Source organism: Arachis ipaensis, chromosome B10, assembly GCF_059453495.1.
Source record: "Arachis ipaensis isolate K30076 ecotype BB chromosome B10, ASM5945349v1, whole genome shotgun sequence".
NCBI classification, from domain to species: domain Eukaryota; kingdom Viridiplantae; phylum Streptophyta; class Magnoliopsida; order Fabales; family Fabaceae; genus Arachis; species Arachis ipaensis.
The window spans coordinates 119788807-119807888 of record NC_142435.1 but is presented as its reverse complement, the minus strand read 5'-3'; the positions used below and the strand labels follow the sequence as shown (position 1 = coordinate 119807888).

Sequence of the window (19082 nt, the reverse complement as noted above, 5' to 3'; positions counted from 1 at the left end):
GGTGATGTAGCGTTTAGCGCCACCTATCCAGAGAGGAATGGGAAGTTCGTGTAACCCGGCGCTAAGCGCCAGTGATGCGGCGTTTAGCGCCACCTTATCAGAGAGGGATAGTGAGCTTTTTTTTTAAGCATTTTTTCACGTCTTTTCGCCCGAATGCTACCTATAAACAATGTAATGCAACAACGACTCAAAGTAGAATCTAATAGGGTGTAAATCACTTAAATCTTTTAGAAAATCAACTAATTACCGTATAAATCATGTAGAAAAATTATGAATGATGCTCACGCATCAGGCACTTAACAAACAATCTATTAACACATCATCATCGTTAAGTGATATGTAAATAAATTCCGTTAAATTTTAACGCTGAAAATGACAAAAAAATCGTCATATCTCACGACTACCAGAAATAAAGATAAGGTGGTACTACTTTTTTCGACAAGGATCAGCTTATCCTTTGAAAAAATGGACAGGATTCAGGTTGAGATTTTACTCCGATCATAACTAATCCTTTCTTTATTTAGCAACTATATCAGCTCTTTAAAGCTCTATACAATTATACCTTATCATTATTATTATCTCATATACTGTTATCAACACTAACACTATTAATGTTATCATTCTCTTATGTTGTTTCTTGTGTGATGCTATTTTTTTTTAAAGATTTATATGTACTGCAATTATTATTTCTTCTTGCAACATCACTTCCTGTAATAATCTTTTTTTATTTAACTATTTTTGGTAAAAAAAATTTTAAAAATAAATTTATTAATAATTTGTGAAGATTCAATAAAAATACTGAAAGTCGAAATATTCTTTTCTTTGGACAAAAATCGCCTTATAATTTAAAAAATGAATAGAAGGCAAAGGTCTTTTACTCTCATCTTTATATGAAACATCTCTATATAAATAACTACTATAATTCATTTTAACATTAAATTTGCATTATTGTTTGGCTATTCACATGAAGATAAATAGAATTATCTTACGTAAAAGAACTAAAAATACAAGTTCAATAACTAACAGTTATCATGTGACAGTTTCACCGAAAAGTGGGTTTATTTTTAGAAACGATTACTTGCAATATGATAAGAAAATCAACCAGCCCGATTCGATTCAAATAATGAATCACTTTTCAAAAACAAATCAATTTTTGTATGAACCGTAATATCAGTAAACCTACAATTTTGATATGAGTTGTTTTCTACTTTTTAAAGTCTTTCTACGTTACATGGTATTACTGAAAGCAGCTCCTTAATCTTAGTCGCTTATTAATATTTTTGAGGTGTCATGCAACAACATATATAACAACACATTATTACCGCCATAACCGTAGAAGAGCTTCGTAGTTGTCAAGTTCGTTTCACGCAAGCTAAGCATTATATTTGTATATTTTTGGCGCTTCTCCTCCGAAAACTCTGCTCTTCCAATCATTACTACTCTTTGTCGCTCTTACAGCTAGTCATCACTCTCCCCCATGATGCCACGTGTCACATATCTCTCTGTGTCTGTGCTTCTGTCTCTCTATTTTTCTTCTTTATTCTTCACAGTTCACACTATAATAATAATAATAATACCTTAATAGAAGCGTGCAGCGGGAACACCTCTTCTGCGTCTCTTCTGAAAACTCGAAATCCATTTTCTCTTCTTTTTTTACTCTCTTTTTGGAGTGTTTCATCCCTGAACTCATAATAGGTGCCTACATTATTTAATTTGTTCTTAATCATAATGATCTTAGTTAATTAATATAAGTACGTGCATGCATGCAAGAAGGTAATTAAGGGTTAGGTTTTGATATGATGATGAATATTACTGATTTTGATGATGCAGGGGGGAGACTAAGAGGTGAAATTAGAAAGAGGGAGGGGTGAGGAGCTCGACAGAGATGTCGAATCTCGAGCCGGCGGCTCCGCAGACGCTGGTACGGCGGCCGTCGAGGAGCGCAGCCATGACAACGTTCTCGACGGAGGTGTTTGACGATGACGTCGTAGTGCCGTCGTCACTCGCCTCCATCGCGCCCATCCTACGTGTCGCCAATGAGATCGAAAGCGAGCGCCCTAGGGTTGCTTATCTATGTGCGTTAATAACCTTCGACTTAATTAATTACAGATAAATCATAATTAGCGTTGGTGGAATTCAAAATTAAAATTGGTTGTTAATTTTTGGTTATGAAGGTCGATTCTATGCGTTTGAGAAGGCACACAGGTTGGATCAGAGCTCCAGCGGGCGTGGTGTGAGGCAGTTTAAGACGCTGTTACTTCAACGTTTGGAGAGGGTACGTACGTGTTTTTAAAGTTTAAATTTTTAGGATATGTTTGGATGTTATTAAACTAAAATAAAAATTAATTAATTTTTTCGTAAAAATTTAGTGTATTTGGTAAATTTTTTAAGTAAAATTAAAATTATTAGAAAAAATACATTTTTAAAAAAAAAATTACAATTCTCATTCGTTTAAATTTTTTTATTTTAGAAAAAATATTTTAATATAATAAATAAAAAATACTTTTATATTATTATATTTAAATATAAGTAATAGATAAAAATTACTTTTATATAAAATATCCAAATGTTAAATTATTTTTTTTTAATTTTTTATAAAAAAGATTACTTAATTTTTTTTAAAGCTCACAGAAATAAACTTTTAATATATAAAGCATTTTATATGATCATCTAAGTAGATTCGTGTATTTAGATAATTTTTTAACTAATAAATTTTAAAATTAGTTATGTATATTAATATAATAATATACCGTTAGTTATTTGTATAGATTAATTTTTTTTGGTTTGGATAAGTAACATGAGTGGTAATACAATTAGAGATGGAGGAGCTAAATACAAAGGGAATACAAAAGTTGAATAAAATATTAAATTTTTATTGTTTTATCAAATATATATATATATATAATTTACATTCGTATTAAACAGAATTTGTATACATAAATTGACAAAAATATACATAATTATTAGCATAATTTTTCACGCCTTGATTTCTAATAGTAGTTATGTTTTAATTTACTATTTATATATTAAGCAAAGTTATATTATTTTTTATCAACAATAATTTATAATGCTTTGCATATAAAAAATATATAATTTGTATTTATATTTTATTAAATTTTTATATATATAAATTAATATAATTTATTTACATATTTTTTAAAATTTATATACATAAATTAATAAAATTTATTTATTAAAAATAATTTAATAATTATACTAATTAAATAATGACTAAAAATATTTAAAATGGCGGAGTTTCTCGTTATATTTGTATGGAAGTGAAAATATGCGCATGCATGTGTGTAGGACAATGCGACAAGTCTTGCCTCCCGAGTTAAGAAGACAGATGCAAGGGAAATCCAGGCCTATTATCAACAGTACTATGAGCACTATGTTAGAGCTCTTGACCAAGGAGAACAAGCTGACAGGTCCATATGCACACCCTTAATTTATTATATGTTATTAACCTTTTCACTAAACTAACTGGTTGGCCTCCTTTGAACTGAAAATTAAACTCTTTGTTGTTGCAGAGCACAGCTTGGTAAAGCATACCAAACTGCAGGGGTACTCTTTGAAGTGCTTTGTGCAGTTAACAAGACTGAGAAAGTTGAAGAAGTTGCTCCTGAGATTATTGCAGCAGCTAGAGATGTCCAAGAAAAGACGGAGATTTATGCCCCTTTCAACATTCTTCCATTGGATTCTGCTGGGGCTTCTCAGCAAATTATGCAGCTGGAAGAGGTATCCATATGCGCACCATGTGTTTGATGTTTTGTTTATTTGGAAATATTGTGTTGATTTGTTCCTTGGTGGTGTTGGTAGATTAAGGCAGCAGTTTCTGCTCTGTGGAACACCCGGGGGTTGAACTGGCCAAGTACGTTCGAGCAACACAGGCAGAGAAGTGGGGATTTGGACTTGCTTGATTGGCTTAGAGCCATGTTTGGCTTCCAGAAGGACAATGTCAGGAACCAAAGAGAGCACTTGATTCTGCTTCTTGCTAACTCTCACATAAGGCTCAATCCAAAACCTGAGCCTCTCAACAAGGCACCTACCCTCTCCTTTATTTGAATAACAAATAAATAACAACTAATTAAACTTGGTTATTATTTATTATACTCATTTTTCACTTACATCAGGTTGACACACACTTTTGTTTTTGTTGAACAATTATTACAGCTGGATGACCGGGCTGTTGACGAAAAGATGAATGAACTCTTTAAGAATTACAAGAATTGGTGCAAGTTTTTAGGAAGAAAACATAGTTTACGGTAACATACATATAAATATAACAGATCTGTTTTTCTTTTTTCGTTTTTTCCCCGACAAAATTAACTTTGCATAAAAATGTTCTTGTCTTCTTGTTATTTGACACAGACTCCCCCAGCAAGGTCAGCAAGAGATACAGCAGAGAAAGCTACTATATATGGGGTTATATCTTCTCATATGGGGTGAAGCTTCCAATCTTCGTTTCATGCCAGAGTGCCTATGCTATATATTTCACAATGTGAGTACACATTTTTATATTTTTTCTCTTCAGTCTTTACACTACTACTGTCTGAGTTTTCAAATAATTTTAGAAGCTACAAGTAATGTTCTACGAAGTACTAACAGAATCCAACTATAATATCAGATGGCCTATGAACTTAACGGTCTATTGGCCGGGAATGTTAGCATTGTCACTGGTGAAAATATCAAACCTTCCTATGGTGGTGAGGATGAGTCATTCCTTCGCAAAGTTGTAACTCCCATATACCGAGTTATTGAAAATGAAGCACAGCGGGGTAAAAATGGAACTGCACCCCACTCATCATGGTGCAACTATGATGATCTAAATGAGTATTTCTGGTAGCACATTTAGCTTTATTTTTCTTATTTCATTTTGTAGTTAATAGTTTCTTTTCTTTTCTTTTTTGGCTTTAACTTTGGGATAATTGCATTATTCTATATATATACATTCAGGTCACCTGATTGTTTTTCTCTTGGATGGCCCATGCGTGATGATGGTGATTTTTTCAAGTCCACATTTGTGTCACAGGTATATCTCATTGATATTAATTTCCATATATTAATATGGAAGCAAATGTAAAATACGTAGTTTTGGTTCAATGCTAATATTGAAATTCCATGCATATTTATATATCAGGGAAGACACGGTGCCCGTAAGAAAGCTGGGAAAACGGGCAAATCAAATTTTGTTGAGAGCCGTTCATTCTGGCACATCTTTCGCAGTTTTGATCGTCTCTGGACATTCTATATAATGGCGTTGCAGGTATGTATATATAGAGAACGGAAATGAGCTTATTACAAAGTACGTATTTTTCTCTTCAGGCCTAAAACACTTGGTTCTTATTCTTGTTACAGGTTATGATTATTATTTCGTGGAACAATACTCAATTGAACGAACTCTTTCAAAAACCACTCTTATTCAAACTCTCTAGTATATTCATCACAGCAGCCATACTACGCTTACTACAAGGTATGAAGCGCTACCTTCATGCAAATTAATTAAACTTCACATGACACTATCAGAAGAATTAATTAATTAGCAAGAAGTCTTACTTGAACAAAGCTACTATTATTTTCCATGCAAATATATATCATATGTCCATCATCTCACGTCATATGTTCCTCCTTGCTTCATTTGTTTTGTCTTAGGTATCTTGGACTTGGTTCTGAACTTTCCTGGGTATCATCGTTGGAGATTCACTAATGTACTACGGCTTTTACTGAAAATAATTGTTAGCATACTTTGGGTCATAGTTCTTCCACTGTTATATATTGGTTCCTTCGAGAATAATAATAATGTCCCAGAGTTTATCACGAAGATACTTTCGTTCTTGGGTGATACAAAGGGCCTTCCACAATTGTATTTATTGGCAGTTGCAGTGTACTTGCTTCCCAATGCATTGACAGTATTTCTCTTCTTCTTCCCAATGCTCAGGCGTTGGATTGAAAACTCAGACTGGCGTATTGTAAGATTCTTCATGTGGTGGGCTCAGGTAGGAAACTACTATTTTCATTCACATTTAAAAAGTATGAAGATTACAAAGGACTATTATATGTGTAGCCTAAAAATAATTATATAAACATTTTATTGAACAATTTGTGATCTTTGGGTATAGCGCCTCCATTAATTATTTTCTGAGTGATTCTTCAACCTGTGCAGCCAAGAATCTATGTTGGAAGAGGAATGCATGAGAGTCAATTTTCTCTCTTTAGGTGAGCTTTTCAGGACACTATCTTATTCCAGTTTTCCACTAGAAATTTATCTCACCATCGAATTAATTTTGGTTTTGATTTTTAGGTACACATTCTTTTGGCTGCTTCTTTTGGCTTCCAAAGTGGCATTTAGCTATTTCATCCAGGTAATTTTTATAGATTTACATGTGTTTTTATTATTATTATTATTTTTTTTTTTTTTTTTTTTAAGAGTAGTGGTGTACGCACCTTTTTTGTTCGCTAATTCATTCTCGCTCTTTTAAACTATGTGATTTTTGCCACTTCAGATTAAACCTCTAGTGGAGCCAACTAAGGAGATAATGAGGATTCGCCATGTTGATTATGCTTGGCATGAGTTTTTCCCTAATGGTATACTTTCTTCTTTTTAATGTTTCTGCTATAATAAGTTTATCTGAGATCTATTGGTCTAGTCTAATATATATATATATTTTTGCTAAATGTGCAGTTACACATAACTATGGTGCAGTCATTGCACTCTGGTCACCTGTAGTGCTGGTGTGTATCCTATACTTTTCTGGTTACGTTAATGAAATATTTAAAACTTATAAAATCGATGTCTTAAAGTTTTAGAGAATATCCAATTCCTTTTTTATTTAATAATTAGGAGGATGTTTAAGAAAATCAATTAAGAAGATAAATCATTATTCTCATTATTCACGTAATGGCAACATCTCAGTTCACATTTATGAATATACAGGTCTATTTCATGGACACTCAAATTTGGTATGCCATTTTCTCAACTTTGTCTGGTGGTGTTGTTGGAGCCTTTGATCGTTTAGGAGAGGTAATTATCACTTTAACTTTATTTCTAGCTAGCTTCCTAGATGTGGAAAGAATTTCATATTAAACTACTTTATTTATTTTCTTCATTTTTGTGCATACAAAAGATTGAACTTATTTTATCAAGAAATTTGTATTATCCATTTTGGTGCATGAAGTACTGAATCATGATTATACATGCTTATTATTCAAATTTAAAGGTCTTCAAGGTGTAAAAAACTCAAATTTCCATTTCCATTTTCTGCAGATTCGAACTTTGACCATGCTAAGATCACGGTTTCAGTCATTGCCCGGCGCATTTAACTCATTCTTGGTCCCTACTGACAAAAACCAGAAGAGGAGATTCTCTTTGTCAAAGCGTTTTGCTGAGGTTTCTATCATTTTCATTGGCAACTAACTACATGAAACCAATGTAGTCATTTATGTTCACTCATGTTTCCATTCTTTTATAGGTTACTCCCAGTAGAAGGGTTGAAGCTGCTAAATTTGCTCAATTATGGAATGAAATTATCTGTAGTTTCCGTGAGGAAGATATCATAAGTGATAGGCAAGCCCTTAGAACCAAACTCTAGCTATTTGCAAAATCACCTATTGGGGTCTAACCTCTCAGTTCACATCACTGCAGGGAGATGGATCTTTTGATGGTTCCTTACTCATTAGACCCTAGCTTGAAAATAATTCAATGGCCACCATTTTTGCTTGCAAGCAAGGTCAGTGGGATTTTCTTTTAATTTATTATTCATTTACTTTTTTTGGGAAGGTTTACGTGTTACTATTTCCTCTAATTAATTCCATGTATACCTTTGTAGATTGCTGTAGCACTAGATATGGCAGCTCAATTTCATGGAAAGGACTCTGATCTTTGGAAGCGCATTTGTCATGATGAATATATGAAATGTGCTGTCATTGAATGCTATGAAGCTTTTAAGAATGTTCTAAATACTTTGGTGGTTGGTGACCTTGAGAAAAGGTAACTTTTTGAATCTTATCTATTGACCTTTTTGGTTATTTATTAGTTGACCTTTGGCCATTTATGTTTACGTTTCATGATATCAGATATGATATCCCCCATGTTATTTTAGGAATTACTTGCTTGATCAAATTTTAGGTTGAACCACATTAATTCAAAATTTGACATAAGCTTCTTTTGTTGTTATTCTTGATTAACCTAGAATTGAAGCTATAGAAATTTCATAAGCATCAAATTTTTTAAAGTACATCCGAATTCATTATGATGACACAGGACGATCTCCGTGATCTTCAAGGAAGTTGAGAACAGCATCTCCAAGAATACCCTTCTTACAAATTTCCGAATGGCATTTTTGCCCAACCTTTGTAAGAAATTTGTTGAGCTTGTTGAAATTTTGGTGAGTCATTCATAGGAAAACCAATCATTTTAGTATCTTCACTTTATTTTAGTCTTAATTCTTAAATAGTTTCATCTCTGTAGCTATATTTTTTGGAAACTTACACATTCCTTTATGGTTACAGAAAGATGCAGATCCTTCGAAGCGAGGAACAGTGGTAGTCTTATTGCAAGATATTTTAGAAGTATTTACCCGTGATATGATGGTGAATGACATTAGGTTGGTTGACACTTAATTGCTACTCTAAACTTGGAATGTAGTTATACTTGCATCACTTTCACTAAAAAGTAACAATGCTTGCTTTTGCATGGTGTGATTTTCATCAGTGAGTTAGCAGAACTTAATCATAGTAGCAAGGACACTGGAAGGCAACTTTTTGCTGGTACTGATGCAAGACCGGCCGTGTACTTCCCTCCTGTGCTTACAGCACAATGGGAGGAACAGGTAATTAATTAGTGATGCTATCATAAAATCAGAGAAAAATTACTCTCTCATAGGTTATATTTTGACTAAGAGATGCTTCTATAACTCATGAGTCACGAACCGTTGTTGTTTCAGATTAGACGCCTACATTTACTTTTGACAGTAAAGGAGTCTGCTATGGAGGTCCCAACAAACCTTGAGGCACGCAGAAGGATTACATTCTTCACCAATTCATTGTTCATGGATATGCCGCGTGCTCCAAGGGTTCGCAAAATGCTCTCATTCAGGTTTGTGATGCTTATTTCTTGTGCAAGAAAACAGCCCATGGCGCTGTTGTATTTCTGAAGTTGTACAGTGCCTTCTTATGTATTAAAGAACATCTTGGTTTTTCTTTGTAGTGTCATGACTCCATACTATAGTGAAGAGACTGTCTATTCCAAGAATGACCTTGAGGTTGAAAATGAGGATGGTGTGTCAATCATATATTACCTGCAAAAGATCTACCCTGGTAGCAATAGCTTACTCTATACAATTAGTTTGATTTCATTTTTTTTTTTTCTAAAGAGGAAAGATTGCCTAAGAAGTGTATTTATAGATGAATGGAACAACTTCATGGAGCGACTTGATTGCAAGAAAGATAGCGAGGTCTGGGAGAAAGAGGAGAATGTGTTGCAATTACGTCACTGGGCCTCGTTAAGAGGACAAACTCTTTGCCGGACAGGTATATATACAATGGTGTCCCTCCCTTTTCTGTTCCCATATGCAAGGTTTGATCAACTAATAATTTTTCTTCTTGTTCCTATAAATTAATGCAGTTAGGGGAATGATGTACTACAGGCGAGCTCTTAAGCTCCAAGCTTTTCTTGATATGGCTAATGAAAGGGGTAAGAATGGATACTCTTTTAATTTTTATATAGCCATGAATAGAGTTAAACACTACAGCCATCTTTCATCCACATTTTCATACATTTTTATAGAGACAAAAAGCTTTGTTTAGCAGTCCTCAACTATTGACCAAGTTTAACCCCATAAAGAAGTATTGCCCATACATTTGAAAAGACTAGATATTAGTAACATTTATTTATACAAAACTATACCATATATGACAGCAAATATAAACTTCTGCATCAAAATATTTCTTGTTATTATTAAGATACCAGTCTTCAACAATATTATTGGCAAGGCAGTTAGTTATGTGCCAAGATGATTGTTTAAGTTTTTTGCTACTTATGGACAGAGATACTGAATGGCTATAAGGCTGTTACTGTTCCATCCGAGGAAGATAAGAAGAGTAAGAGATCTCTGTATGCCAGTATCGAAGCTGTTGCTGACATGAAATTCACATATGTCGCCACGTGTCAGATCTATGGTAATCAGAAGCGCAGTGGAGACCGCCGGGCAACAGACATATTGAATTTGATGGTTAAGTATGTCATTGTTCTCCAACTGATAAATTCGAAGTTAGTCCATTTGGAATTTTTATTTCACTTAATTTAAGAAAATTACATACGGTTCTTAATTTTTGTAGCAATCCTTCCCTTCGTGTGGCTTATATTGATGAAGTTGAAGAAAGAGAAGCCGGAAAAGTACAGAAGGTTTATTATTCTGTGCTAGTCAAAGCTGTGGACAACCATGACCAGGTAAATTCTCTTATATAATAATACCTTTAGTAATTTACTTATGCTTGGTTAACTTCATTAGGACTTATGTTTGTATTATACAGGAAATATATAGAATAAAATTGCCAGGTCCACCCAAGATAGGAGAAGGAAAACCTGAAAATCAAAATCATGCTATCATTTTCACTAGAGGGGAAGCTCTTCAGACAATTGACATGAACCAGGTATATATAGCATTATATTATGTAACCTTTGAAGCTATATAACAAAATTCACACTGGACATATTCTTTCTAGGATAATTACTTGGAAGAAGCTTTGAAAATGCGTAACCTTCTAGAAGAATTTAATGAGGATCATGGCGTTCGTCGACCTACTATACTAGGTGTTCGTGAGCATATCTTCACTGGCAGGTACGAAGAATTATTTTCCATGTATACTGTTAGTGAACACTGCATCAAGTTATAATTTCTATATTATATAAAATTTTTTCTCTTGTGTGCAGTGTTTCTTCCTTGGCTTGGTTTATGTCAAATCAAGAAACAAGTTTTGTCACTATTGGCCAAAGAGTTCTTGCAAGACCCCTAAAGTAAGTAGAACTCATCCAAACATGAGACAATAATTTACTTTAAAAGGGAAATGAATGCAAAATATGTAGACCCTCAAATAAATGTTTCTTTTCTTTCCATTTTCCTTGTCCAATTGCAGGGTTCGGTTCCACTATGGTCATCCTGATGTTTTTGATAGAATTTTCCATATCACCCGTGGAGGTATCAGCAAGGCTTCTCGTGTAATCAATCTTAGTGAAGACATTTTTGCTGGTAAAATTCTTGTAACATGTTTCTTAGCACTATATACAGTATTTTTTTACTTTTATATTCCTTCCTCTATGCTGCATCACATGCATGTTTTTTACCTGAAAACAGGATTCAACTCCACACTAAGGCGTGGAAACATTACTCATCATGAATACATCCAAGTTGGAAAGGGTAGAGATGTTGGTCTCAATCAAATCTCACTCTTTGAAGCAAAGGTGGCCTGTGGTAATGGAGAACAGACACTTAGCAGGGATGTCTACAGGCTGGGGCATCGTTTCGACTTTTTCCGCATGCTATCATTCTATTTCACATCTATTGGATTTTACTTCAGCTCAATGGTAATGGTCATTTCATCCAGAAGAAAGAAAAAATTTTTTGGTCCCGTATGCATATGACATTAAATTATTTCTTGTATTCATTCACAGGTTGTGGCCCTCACTGTTTATGCATTCTTGTATGGCAAACTTTACCTGTCATTGAGTGGACTTGAGGCTGCAATAGTTAAATTGGCAAATAGAAGGGGAGATGAGGCACTGAGGGCAATAATGGCTTCACAATCCCTTGTTCAAATAGGACTATTAATGACTCTGCCCATGATCATGGAAATAGGACTTGAGAGAGGTTTCAGATCCGCTATGGGAGAGATGATAATAATGCAGTTGCAGCTAGCACCCGTTTTCTTCACTTTCTCTCTTGGAACCAAGTTGCACTACTACGGACGCACTCTTCTTCACGGAGGTGCAAAGTACAGAGCAACTGGTCGTGGCTTCGTTGTTCGCCACGAGAAGTTTGCTGAGAATTACAGGCTGTACTCTAGGAGTCACTTTGTGAAAGGGATTGAGCTTTTAATATTGCTCATAGTTTACAGGGCTTATGGTTCAGCAGCAATCGGTGGAGCTTACGCTTTCCTTTCATGGTCAATGTGGTTCTTGGTTTGTTCTTGGCTGTTTGCTCCTTTCCTTTTTAATCCATCTGGATTTGAGTGGCAGAAGATAGTTGAAGACTGGGATGACTGGAAGAAATGGATAAGTAGCCGAGGTGGCATTGGTGTTCCTGGAAATAAAAGCTGGGAATCATGGTGGGATGAGGAACAAGAGCATTTGCAATACACTGGGTTCATGGGAAGGTTTTGGGAGTGTTTCCTAGCCCTGCGTTTCTTTGTCTATCAATATGGCATTGTGTATCAGCTCCATATATCAAGAGGCGACAAGAGCATTGTGGTAATTATTCTAAGTACCTTTTATTTTGCATTTTCATGCATGTACTGGCACAAAATAGTATACTTCACTCTGGTAATTGGTAGTGCCTGAAATATGTTAACTTGTTCATATGCAATTTTCCTTGCAGGTTTATGGTCTGTCCTGGCTTGTCATAGTAGCTATCATGATCACCTTGAAGGTCAGTATCATCATTTTGAAAGATTAGCAGTGTTTTTCTTTCCTTTATCTTAATACTGATATCATTTACTGGTGGCACTGGAAACTGCAGATTGTGTCCTTGGGTAGCAAGAAGTTCAGCGCAGACTTCCAATTGATGTTCCGTCTTCTCAAATTCTTCCTATTTGTTGGAACCGTTGTCGCCTTTACCTTAATGTTTGTCTTGCTAGGTCTCACCGTTACTGACATATTTGCCAGCCTCTTAGCCTTTTTTCCAACAGGCTGGGCTCTTGTACAGGTACTCTTTTAGAACTCACGCAACTAGATACAACCCTCTTACAATGTTTCTGTCTCGTCTTTGTCCCCATTATCTTAATGTCTCTGTACTTTTGTCATGAGATACCAAATACATTCTTAGAGTGAAAATGTGAATATGCTTGGTATACAATACAAAGTCTAAACCATTTTTTGTTCCCTTATGATCCATGTACTTAGAATGCATCTTAACATGTGCAGATAGCACAAGCATGCAGGCCTATTGTGAAGGCCATAAGAATGTGGAGTTCTGTCAAAGCTTTAGCAAAAGGCTACGAATATCTGATGGGAGTTATTATCTTTGCACCTGTTGCTGTATTGGCATGGTTCCCTTTTGTATCAGAATTTCAAACTAGGCTTCTATTCAACCAAGCTTTCAGTAGAGGGCTTCAAATCCAGCGTATTTTATCTGGCGGTAAGAAGAATAAGTAAAGAATCATCCAAACACCTTTGTGGCAAATTGGTGCTGACAGAATATGAGATAAGGGTACATGCAAACTGGGAGATTAAAACAAATTTACATGATCAAAGAGCACATGCTGCGGTTAGATTATTGTATTGTAGAAATGGCCAGTTGAGTCATGGTTTTTGGAGGGGGAGTTCAGCCAGCATTTGTTCATAAATTATTTTATTGCAAAAGAATTATATCTTGATTCTAAAGTATCATAAAATTTCATCTTCAATTCTTCATTCTTGTTATTCTTTTTAATTTTAGGAAAGGAAGAATTGAATGTGAACTTTTGTATGTACCCTATTGATTCTGTACTCTAATATTCCTAATTGTGACTCTTCAGCTTTTAGAGTCAGAAGGGCAAGTTTTATTTGTGGGGTGTTTGTAACTCAATGAAAAATGAGAATTCTCCAAAAGTTTGTTGACCAAATCTTAATGATAATATTAGCTTATAGCAATTTTTTTTTGAATAATAGCATATAATTAATTAGTGGTAAATAATACCATGAAAATTACTTATAAATTTTTTTATATCATAACTGTATTATTACTACAAGCAAACCATGTATCAATTAACCTGTTTTTGCAAATATAGTTGGATTGAACCTTTACCCGTAAAAGGGGGAGGAAAAACAAACAGGCTTTATTTAACTTATATTGTTCAAAAGAGTCAATTAGCAAACCCAAAAAATAAAAAATATACAAGAAAACTATACTGAAACAACATCTCATTGGTCTCGAGAGGATAATAAGACATTTAAAATGTATCATAACATAATAATAAGTATTATTTGTTTAAAGTAAACCAATAGCTTTCATACAGTACGATACTCAATAATAAATTAAAAAGTAGAATTATTAGTTAAGTTAAAATTGAATAAAAAGTTAAAAACACTTGCTGAAGAAGCACCGCAAGAATCTCATCATCGCATTCGCATCATTTAACTGTGGTTGTCTTTTTTTTTTTTTTTTTTTTTGGACAGGAACTGTGCGTGTCTGTGCGTAACAAACAGACAATAGGGGTGAAGCAACTAAACAGAAGAAAATAAAACGTTGAACGTAAAAAAAAAAAAAGCAAACTCTTATCTATCCCTTTAATGGAATGAATGATTGGATTGGAGTCCGAAAGGAGATTATGCCATCCCTGACCAACAAGCAACAAACAAGGCAAAAAAGCATAAATACATAAATTGATTTTTTTTTATATTTATATTATAATATAACAAAACAATTCCCCAAAACGATGCTATTGATGGGGCCACCTCAGTAATAGAGTAGTACTACTTTTCATCATTCATCATCATCTGTCCCTCACTTCGGTCGCTCTTTTCTTTTCCTCCTTAAATTCCAAACTAACATTACAACTCATACAAACAGAATCACAAAACTCCCAACCCTAAGCCACACCACTAAACCAGATTAATTAAAAGGTCACAGCTTGCAGATGCTAAGCACTATTTCCTCAATTTCTTCACCGGAACACAAAAACAACCAAACAACACCCATAAAATAAAAAAACACAATTCCCAAGAAAGTAAGTAAATAACACCCGTTCCAAGGAAAGAAAATAACAACTAAAACATTTAACAGAGCATGACCATGATATGATGCTCCTGCTCCTCACTCTGCAGCTCCAAACATAAAAAACAGAGCACCCACTTTACCCATTCAGTCACAACTCTTCAATTTTCGACCTTTGTCTGTTTTTTGAAACCCATTTCGATGGACCGTTCGTATCGCCGGCGCCGGCGAACATGGTGCTGCTCCTTTGCCGTTCCGCCGTCGAGCCCCGACAACTTCTATTCTTCAACCCACTACTCGAAACCGCGTCAGGGGAAGTCTGAAACCTTCTCAAAACCGAATCTTTCGGTCCCAAGCTCGCCCCAGAGCACCAAATCCGGGTCCAGAATGGCGGGTCGGATCGACCCTCGGAGGATCTTGTCCCCCGGCAGAGTATCCCCCATTGACTCCGATCCCGCTGCCGTCGATTCCGCCGCTCCCGTCCCCTCTCCGGCCATCGATTCCGAGCCCAAGTTGCGATCTCGGAGCTTCCGGGCACCGACACCGCCTCCGCTGCCTCCTGCGGTGGTGGAAGAGGAGGGTTCTGGCAGCGGAGGAACTAAAGACGGTGTTTTTGACGTGAGAATGTGTTTGAGAGGGAAGGATGGTGGGTGCATGGTTTTGGAGCTGAATTCGGTGGTTCTGTACGCGAATTCCGAGGTTTTTGCTGGTTTGATAAGTGATTACAAGAAGGGTTCAGGTTCAACTTCAAATGGTAGTGGCTGTAGTAGCAAAATGTGCAGGATTGAGGTTCCTGAGGTCGATAACTTGGGGTTGTTCAGAGAAACCATTGAGCTCATGTTCGAGGATGATGTTACCAAAAGGCTCGCTAAGATTGGTGTTTTTCGATCCATCGACGTTTTGGAGGTACCTAAGTAGTTGTTACTTTCTTTTCCTTTAGTAAAATATTTTATCTTCATTTCTGTGTATGTTTTTGTTGATGATTTAATTTGCAGCTAGTATATGGTAGGTTTGGTTTTTTGAGTGTTTTGGGAATAAGCTGGTTTAGTATTGGGTGGCATGAAATTAAAAGCAAGAAAAATGGAGAATTGGAACTTGCATTTGAACATTTTGATTTTTCTAATGGAAACAATCTTGCTTGTGTTTGAATAATTGCATTTGTCTTACATGGTTGTTATGATTGTGTTTATAGGTGGCTGCTGGCATCAAGTTCACAAGGGGTGTATTATCCTGTTTGAAGTACCTTGAGGCTGTTCCTTGGACTGAAGAGGAAGAAGAGAAATTGAGGAGCTTGTTCACAAGATTCAAGTTCGATGATACGACAACCAGGGACATCCTAGGTAGATTCTACTTGAATGATTCAGCAGATTCACAGCCAAATGTTGCAATGCAACTCGTTTGGTCTATCACCAGTTCTGCAGATGCCAATGCAAGGAACGAACTTAAGTCACTAGTAAAGGGTCTTCTAAGTAAAAGCTCGGTCTATGAGAAGAACCATGTTGACCTCAGCAAGGAGGATCTATATTCTGTTTGCCACTCGTGTCTCGCTTCTCTAGTTAGCCTATTTGAGGGGAAATCTGACGACAACCGTCATGAACAATCATTGCCGAAGAAAGATATGAACAAGCCTTTGATCGAACGCGTCGCAAGACAGGTTGATAACATCAACTGGTTGCTGGAAATCATGTTTGATGGGCAAATGGCGGAAGACTTTGTTGATATATGGACCAATCAGCAGCAGCTACTTAAATTGCATGATGATGCCTCTCCCATGGTAAGATACGAACTGAGTCGAGTGTCAGCAACATTGTTTGTCGCCATCGGCACCAGAAAACTACAATGTCGGTTGGAAGCTAGGTCGGGGCTTCTTCAGGCGTGGTTCAAACCAATGCTGTTGGACTTTGGGTGGCTGCAGAGATGCAAAAAGGGGCTTGATATGAAGGCATTGGAAGAGGCAATGGGTCAGGCACTTCTTACTTTGCCCCTCAAGCAACAACACATGCTGTTTATGGAATGGTTTCGGTATTTCTCAAAGCATGGTACTGAGTGTCCAAATCTAAGTAAGGCATTCCAGATATGGTGGCGCAGATCATTTTTAAGGGGCTCTGAGACTCATGAAATTGAATCAAGGTAAAGAAAAAAAGAATACTGATGCTTGTGATGTTTACTTCTGTCTACTCTGTAAAGAGTTGCAATTAGGTGAGAAATTCTAAGCTATGTACACTGAATAAAGTAGATGAACTCTATATGAATATGATCATTGTATTAGTTGATTGATGCCTAAATAGTATCGAATTTTCTAGGAGGTTTTTGTATTATTTTTAATTTAATTTATTAATATTTTCTTAATGGCCTAGGTCCTAATGAGGCCTCCAAGAAATCCTCATAAAAAAAGAAAACTCGTTGCTGTACCTTAGAAAGGTCTATTCTTGTAGCACATCTGTTGCCATGGTCATGCTATTCTCGTTTGTTTAACTTTGTACAAAGTGGTGAACATCTATTTTTATCTGTCTTGTATGCTAATTCTCTTGTGATTTTATTTTGGTGCCGAAATTGTGGAATTTATTTTTAAGGTAGGTATCAAATATTTTAAAATTATTTGTTTTTATATTTTTAAATTAAATATGGACTTTTAAGCTTTTTTAGTAAATTAAACACTAGACTTTAAACACCATAGCAATTAATATATATAAAAGTTAATACTCATTTTTTTTCTACAAACGCTCTTAATTATATTATTCTATTGATATTGTTTTTTTTTTGTTATAATTTTTCGAATTTTATTTTTTATAGATTTTTCACTTTCTTTTATTATCTTTTTTTGTCTTATAATTTATACTAGTATTTTCTCTTAATTAATAATAAATTTAATATCATTATTTGATTATTTTTTAACCAAAAAAATTGTTTTATTGTTTATTTGTCTTTCATTCTATTATAATATATTATTTTGCTTTTATATTTTATTTTATGAATCAACAACTTATATGTTAAATTTTTATAAATCTTTTATTTGAGATAGAATTATAAGTGAAGTCATTTCATATTCAATGATGTTAAGAGAAATTACTGAAAACATATTTAAATTAATTTGATGTATAATAATTTTATATTTTGTAACTTAGTGTAAGTGATGTTAGGGATGTACCTGGCCGGGACTGAAGGGCCAGTCAGACTCGAAGGGTCTAGGGTCGGATAAGAGTCTCAAAAATAGGTTCGATTATTATTTAGAGTCGAGTCCGGATCAATGCGAAACCGGCCTCACTTGGCTCCTTGTGCACTTTAAGAAGACTAAAAAAGATATATATGTTTTAAATTAATTCCAATATTATGTTATCTTGATTATAAGCTTATTGTTTTATTTTTAATCACACTTAGTTGAATTTAAAAATAGATCAAAGAAGCACGAAATTAGAATTTATGAATAAATTCAAGTTTAAATATGGATATCAACTTCTTGATAACAAGTATATTTTTTTTCTTCTTTATAAATAAGTGTTATAATTTTTTGACATAAAGTTTATCAAAACCCAAACTTCACCGATTTAGACCTGGTTCTAGTGTGGCCCGAAAGTAGTCTGCTTTCACTGGGTTTAGGACTTGATAAAGGTTTCAAAAATAGACCCGATTATTATTTAAGGTCGAATTCGAGTGAAGACAAACCCGGCTTTACCCAAGCCATGTACACCCTAGGCGATGTACTGTAACATCCTCCATACAGAGCTTTATGCCTAGGACGTAAATCAGAAGTGGTGAGGCGGTACGATCTCTAAAAATAAAAATAAAAATACTTATATAATATAATTGAAAGAATTTATAACTAAGAGCCTTAAAAGAGAAGTCATACAAAATACAAACAGAAAAGTATATCACTCACGAAAGATAAGCATAGATGGATAAGCAAGATTGAAAAGAAGATTAAAAACATAACTATATGGATCAGAATTCCAAAATACAGATAACTAGCTCCGAACTCAATCCGTGAATCTAAGACCGGCCAGAGCATATATATATATATATATATATATATATATATATATATATATATATATATATATATATATATATATATATATATATTTCTACAACCCAAAATATAACTCAAACTACAGAATAAACACTTATTTCTCCAAGTCAACCTCTAGGAGGGACAAAATACAAAATATACATGCAGAG

At 34.8% G+C, this 19082-nt stretch overlaps 2 protein-coding genes and 1 non-coding gene across 3 annotated transcripts; all 3 read left to right on the top strand.

Moving 5' to 3' along the window:
• The first annotated feature begins 1885 nt into the window (after window positions 1–1885).
• On the top strand, window positions 1886–13815 carry LOC107620974 (callose synthase 5-like). Its single transcript, XM_088509770.1, has 39 exons — window positions 1886–2075; window positions 2175–2275; window positions 3307–3428; window positions 3531–3738; window positions 3820–4041; window positions 4174–4265; window positions 4372–4501; window positions 4628–4842; window positions 4957–5032; window positions 5141–5266; window positions 5359–5473; window positions 5653–5996; window positions 6164–6216; window positions 6302–6362; window positions 6504–6585; window positions 6683–6732; window positions 6935–7021; window positions 7265–7387; window positions 7470–7564; window positions 7643–7727; window positions 7827–7987; window positions 8261–8384; window positions 8509–8603; window positions 8711–8828; window positions 8943–9094; window positions 9206–9315; window positions 9403–9528; window positions 9623–9691; window positions 10045–10234; window positions 10336–10447; window positions 10531–10650; window positions 10723–10838; window positions 10931–11014; window positions 11134–11246; window positions 11352–11581; window positions 11669–12463; window positions 12591–12641; window positions 12732–12917; window positions 13136–13815. The coding sequence occupies exons 1-39, from the start codon at window positions 1886–1888 to the stop codon at window positions 13364–13366; spliced, it is 5760 nt and encodes a 1919-aa protein (XP_088365896.1). The 3' UTR covers window positions 13367–13815.
• Window positions 9620–9700, top strand: LOC148581488 (small nucleolar RNA J33). The gene has a single exon (XR_015899263.1). It is a non-coding gene; the product is annotated as a small nucleolar RNA J33 (small nucleolar RNA).
• Window positions 13816–14630: 815 nt separating the features above from the next.
• On the top strand, window positions 14631–17445 carry LOC107623616 (BTB/POZ domain-containing protein At2g13690). The gene is made up of 2 exons (XM_016325947.3): window positions 14631–15812; window positions 16099–17445. Exons 1-2 carry the CDS (start codon window positions 15108–15110, stop codon window positions 17038–17040), a joined length of 1647 nt encoding a protein of 548 aa, XP_016181433.1. The 5' UTR covers window positions 14631–15107; the 3' UTR covers window positions 17041–17445.
• Window positions 17446–19082: the final 1637 nt, after the last annotated feature.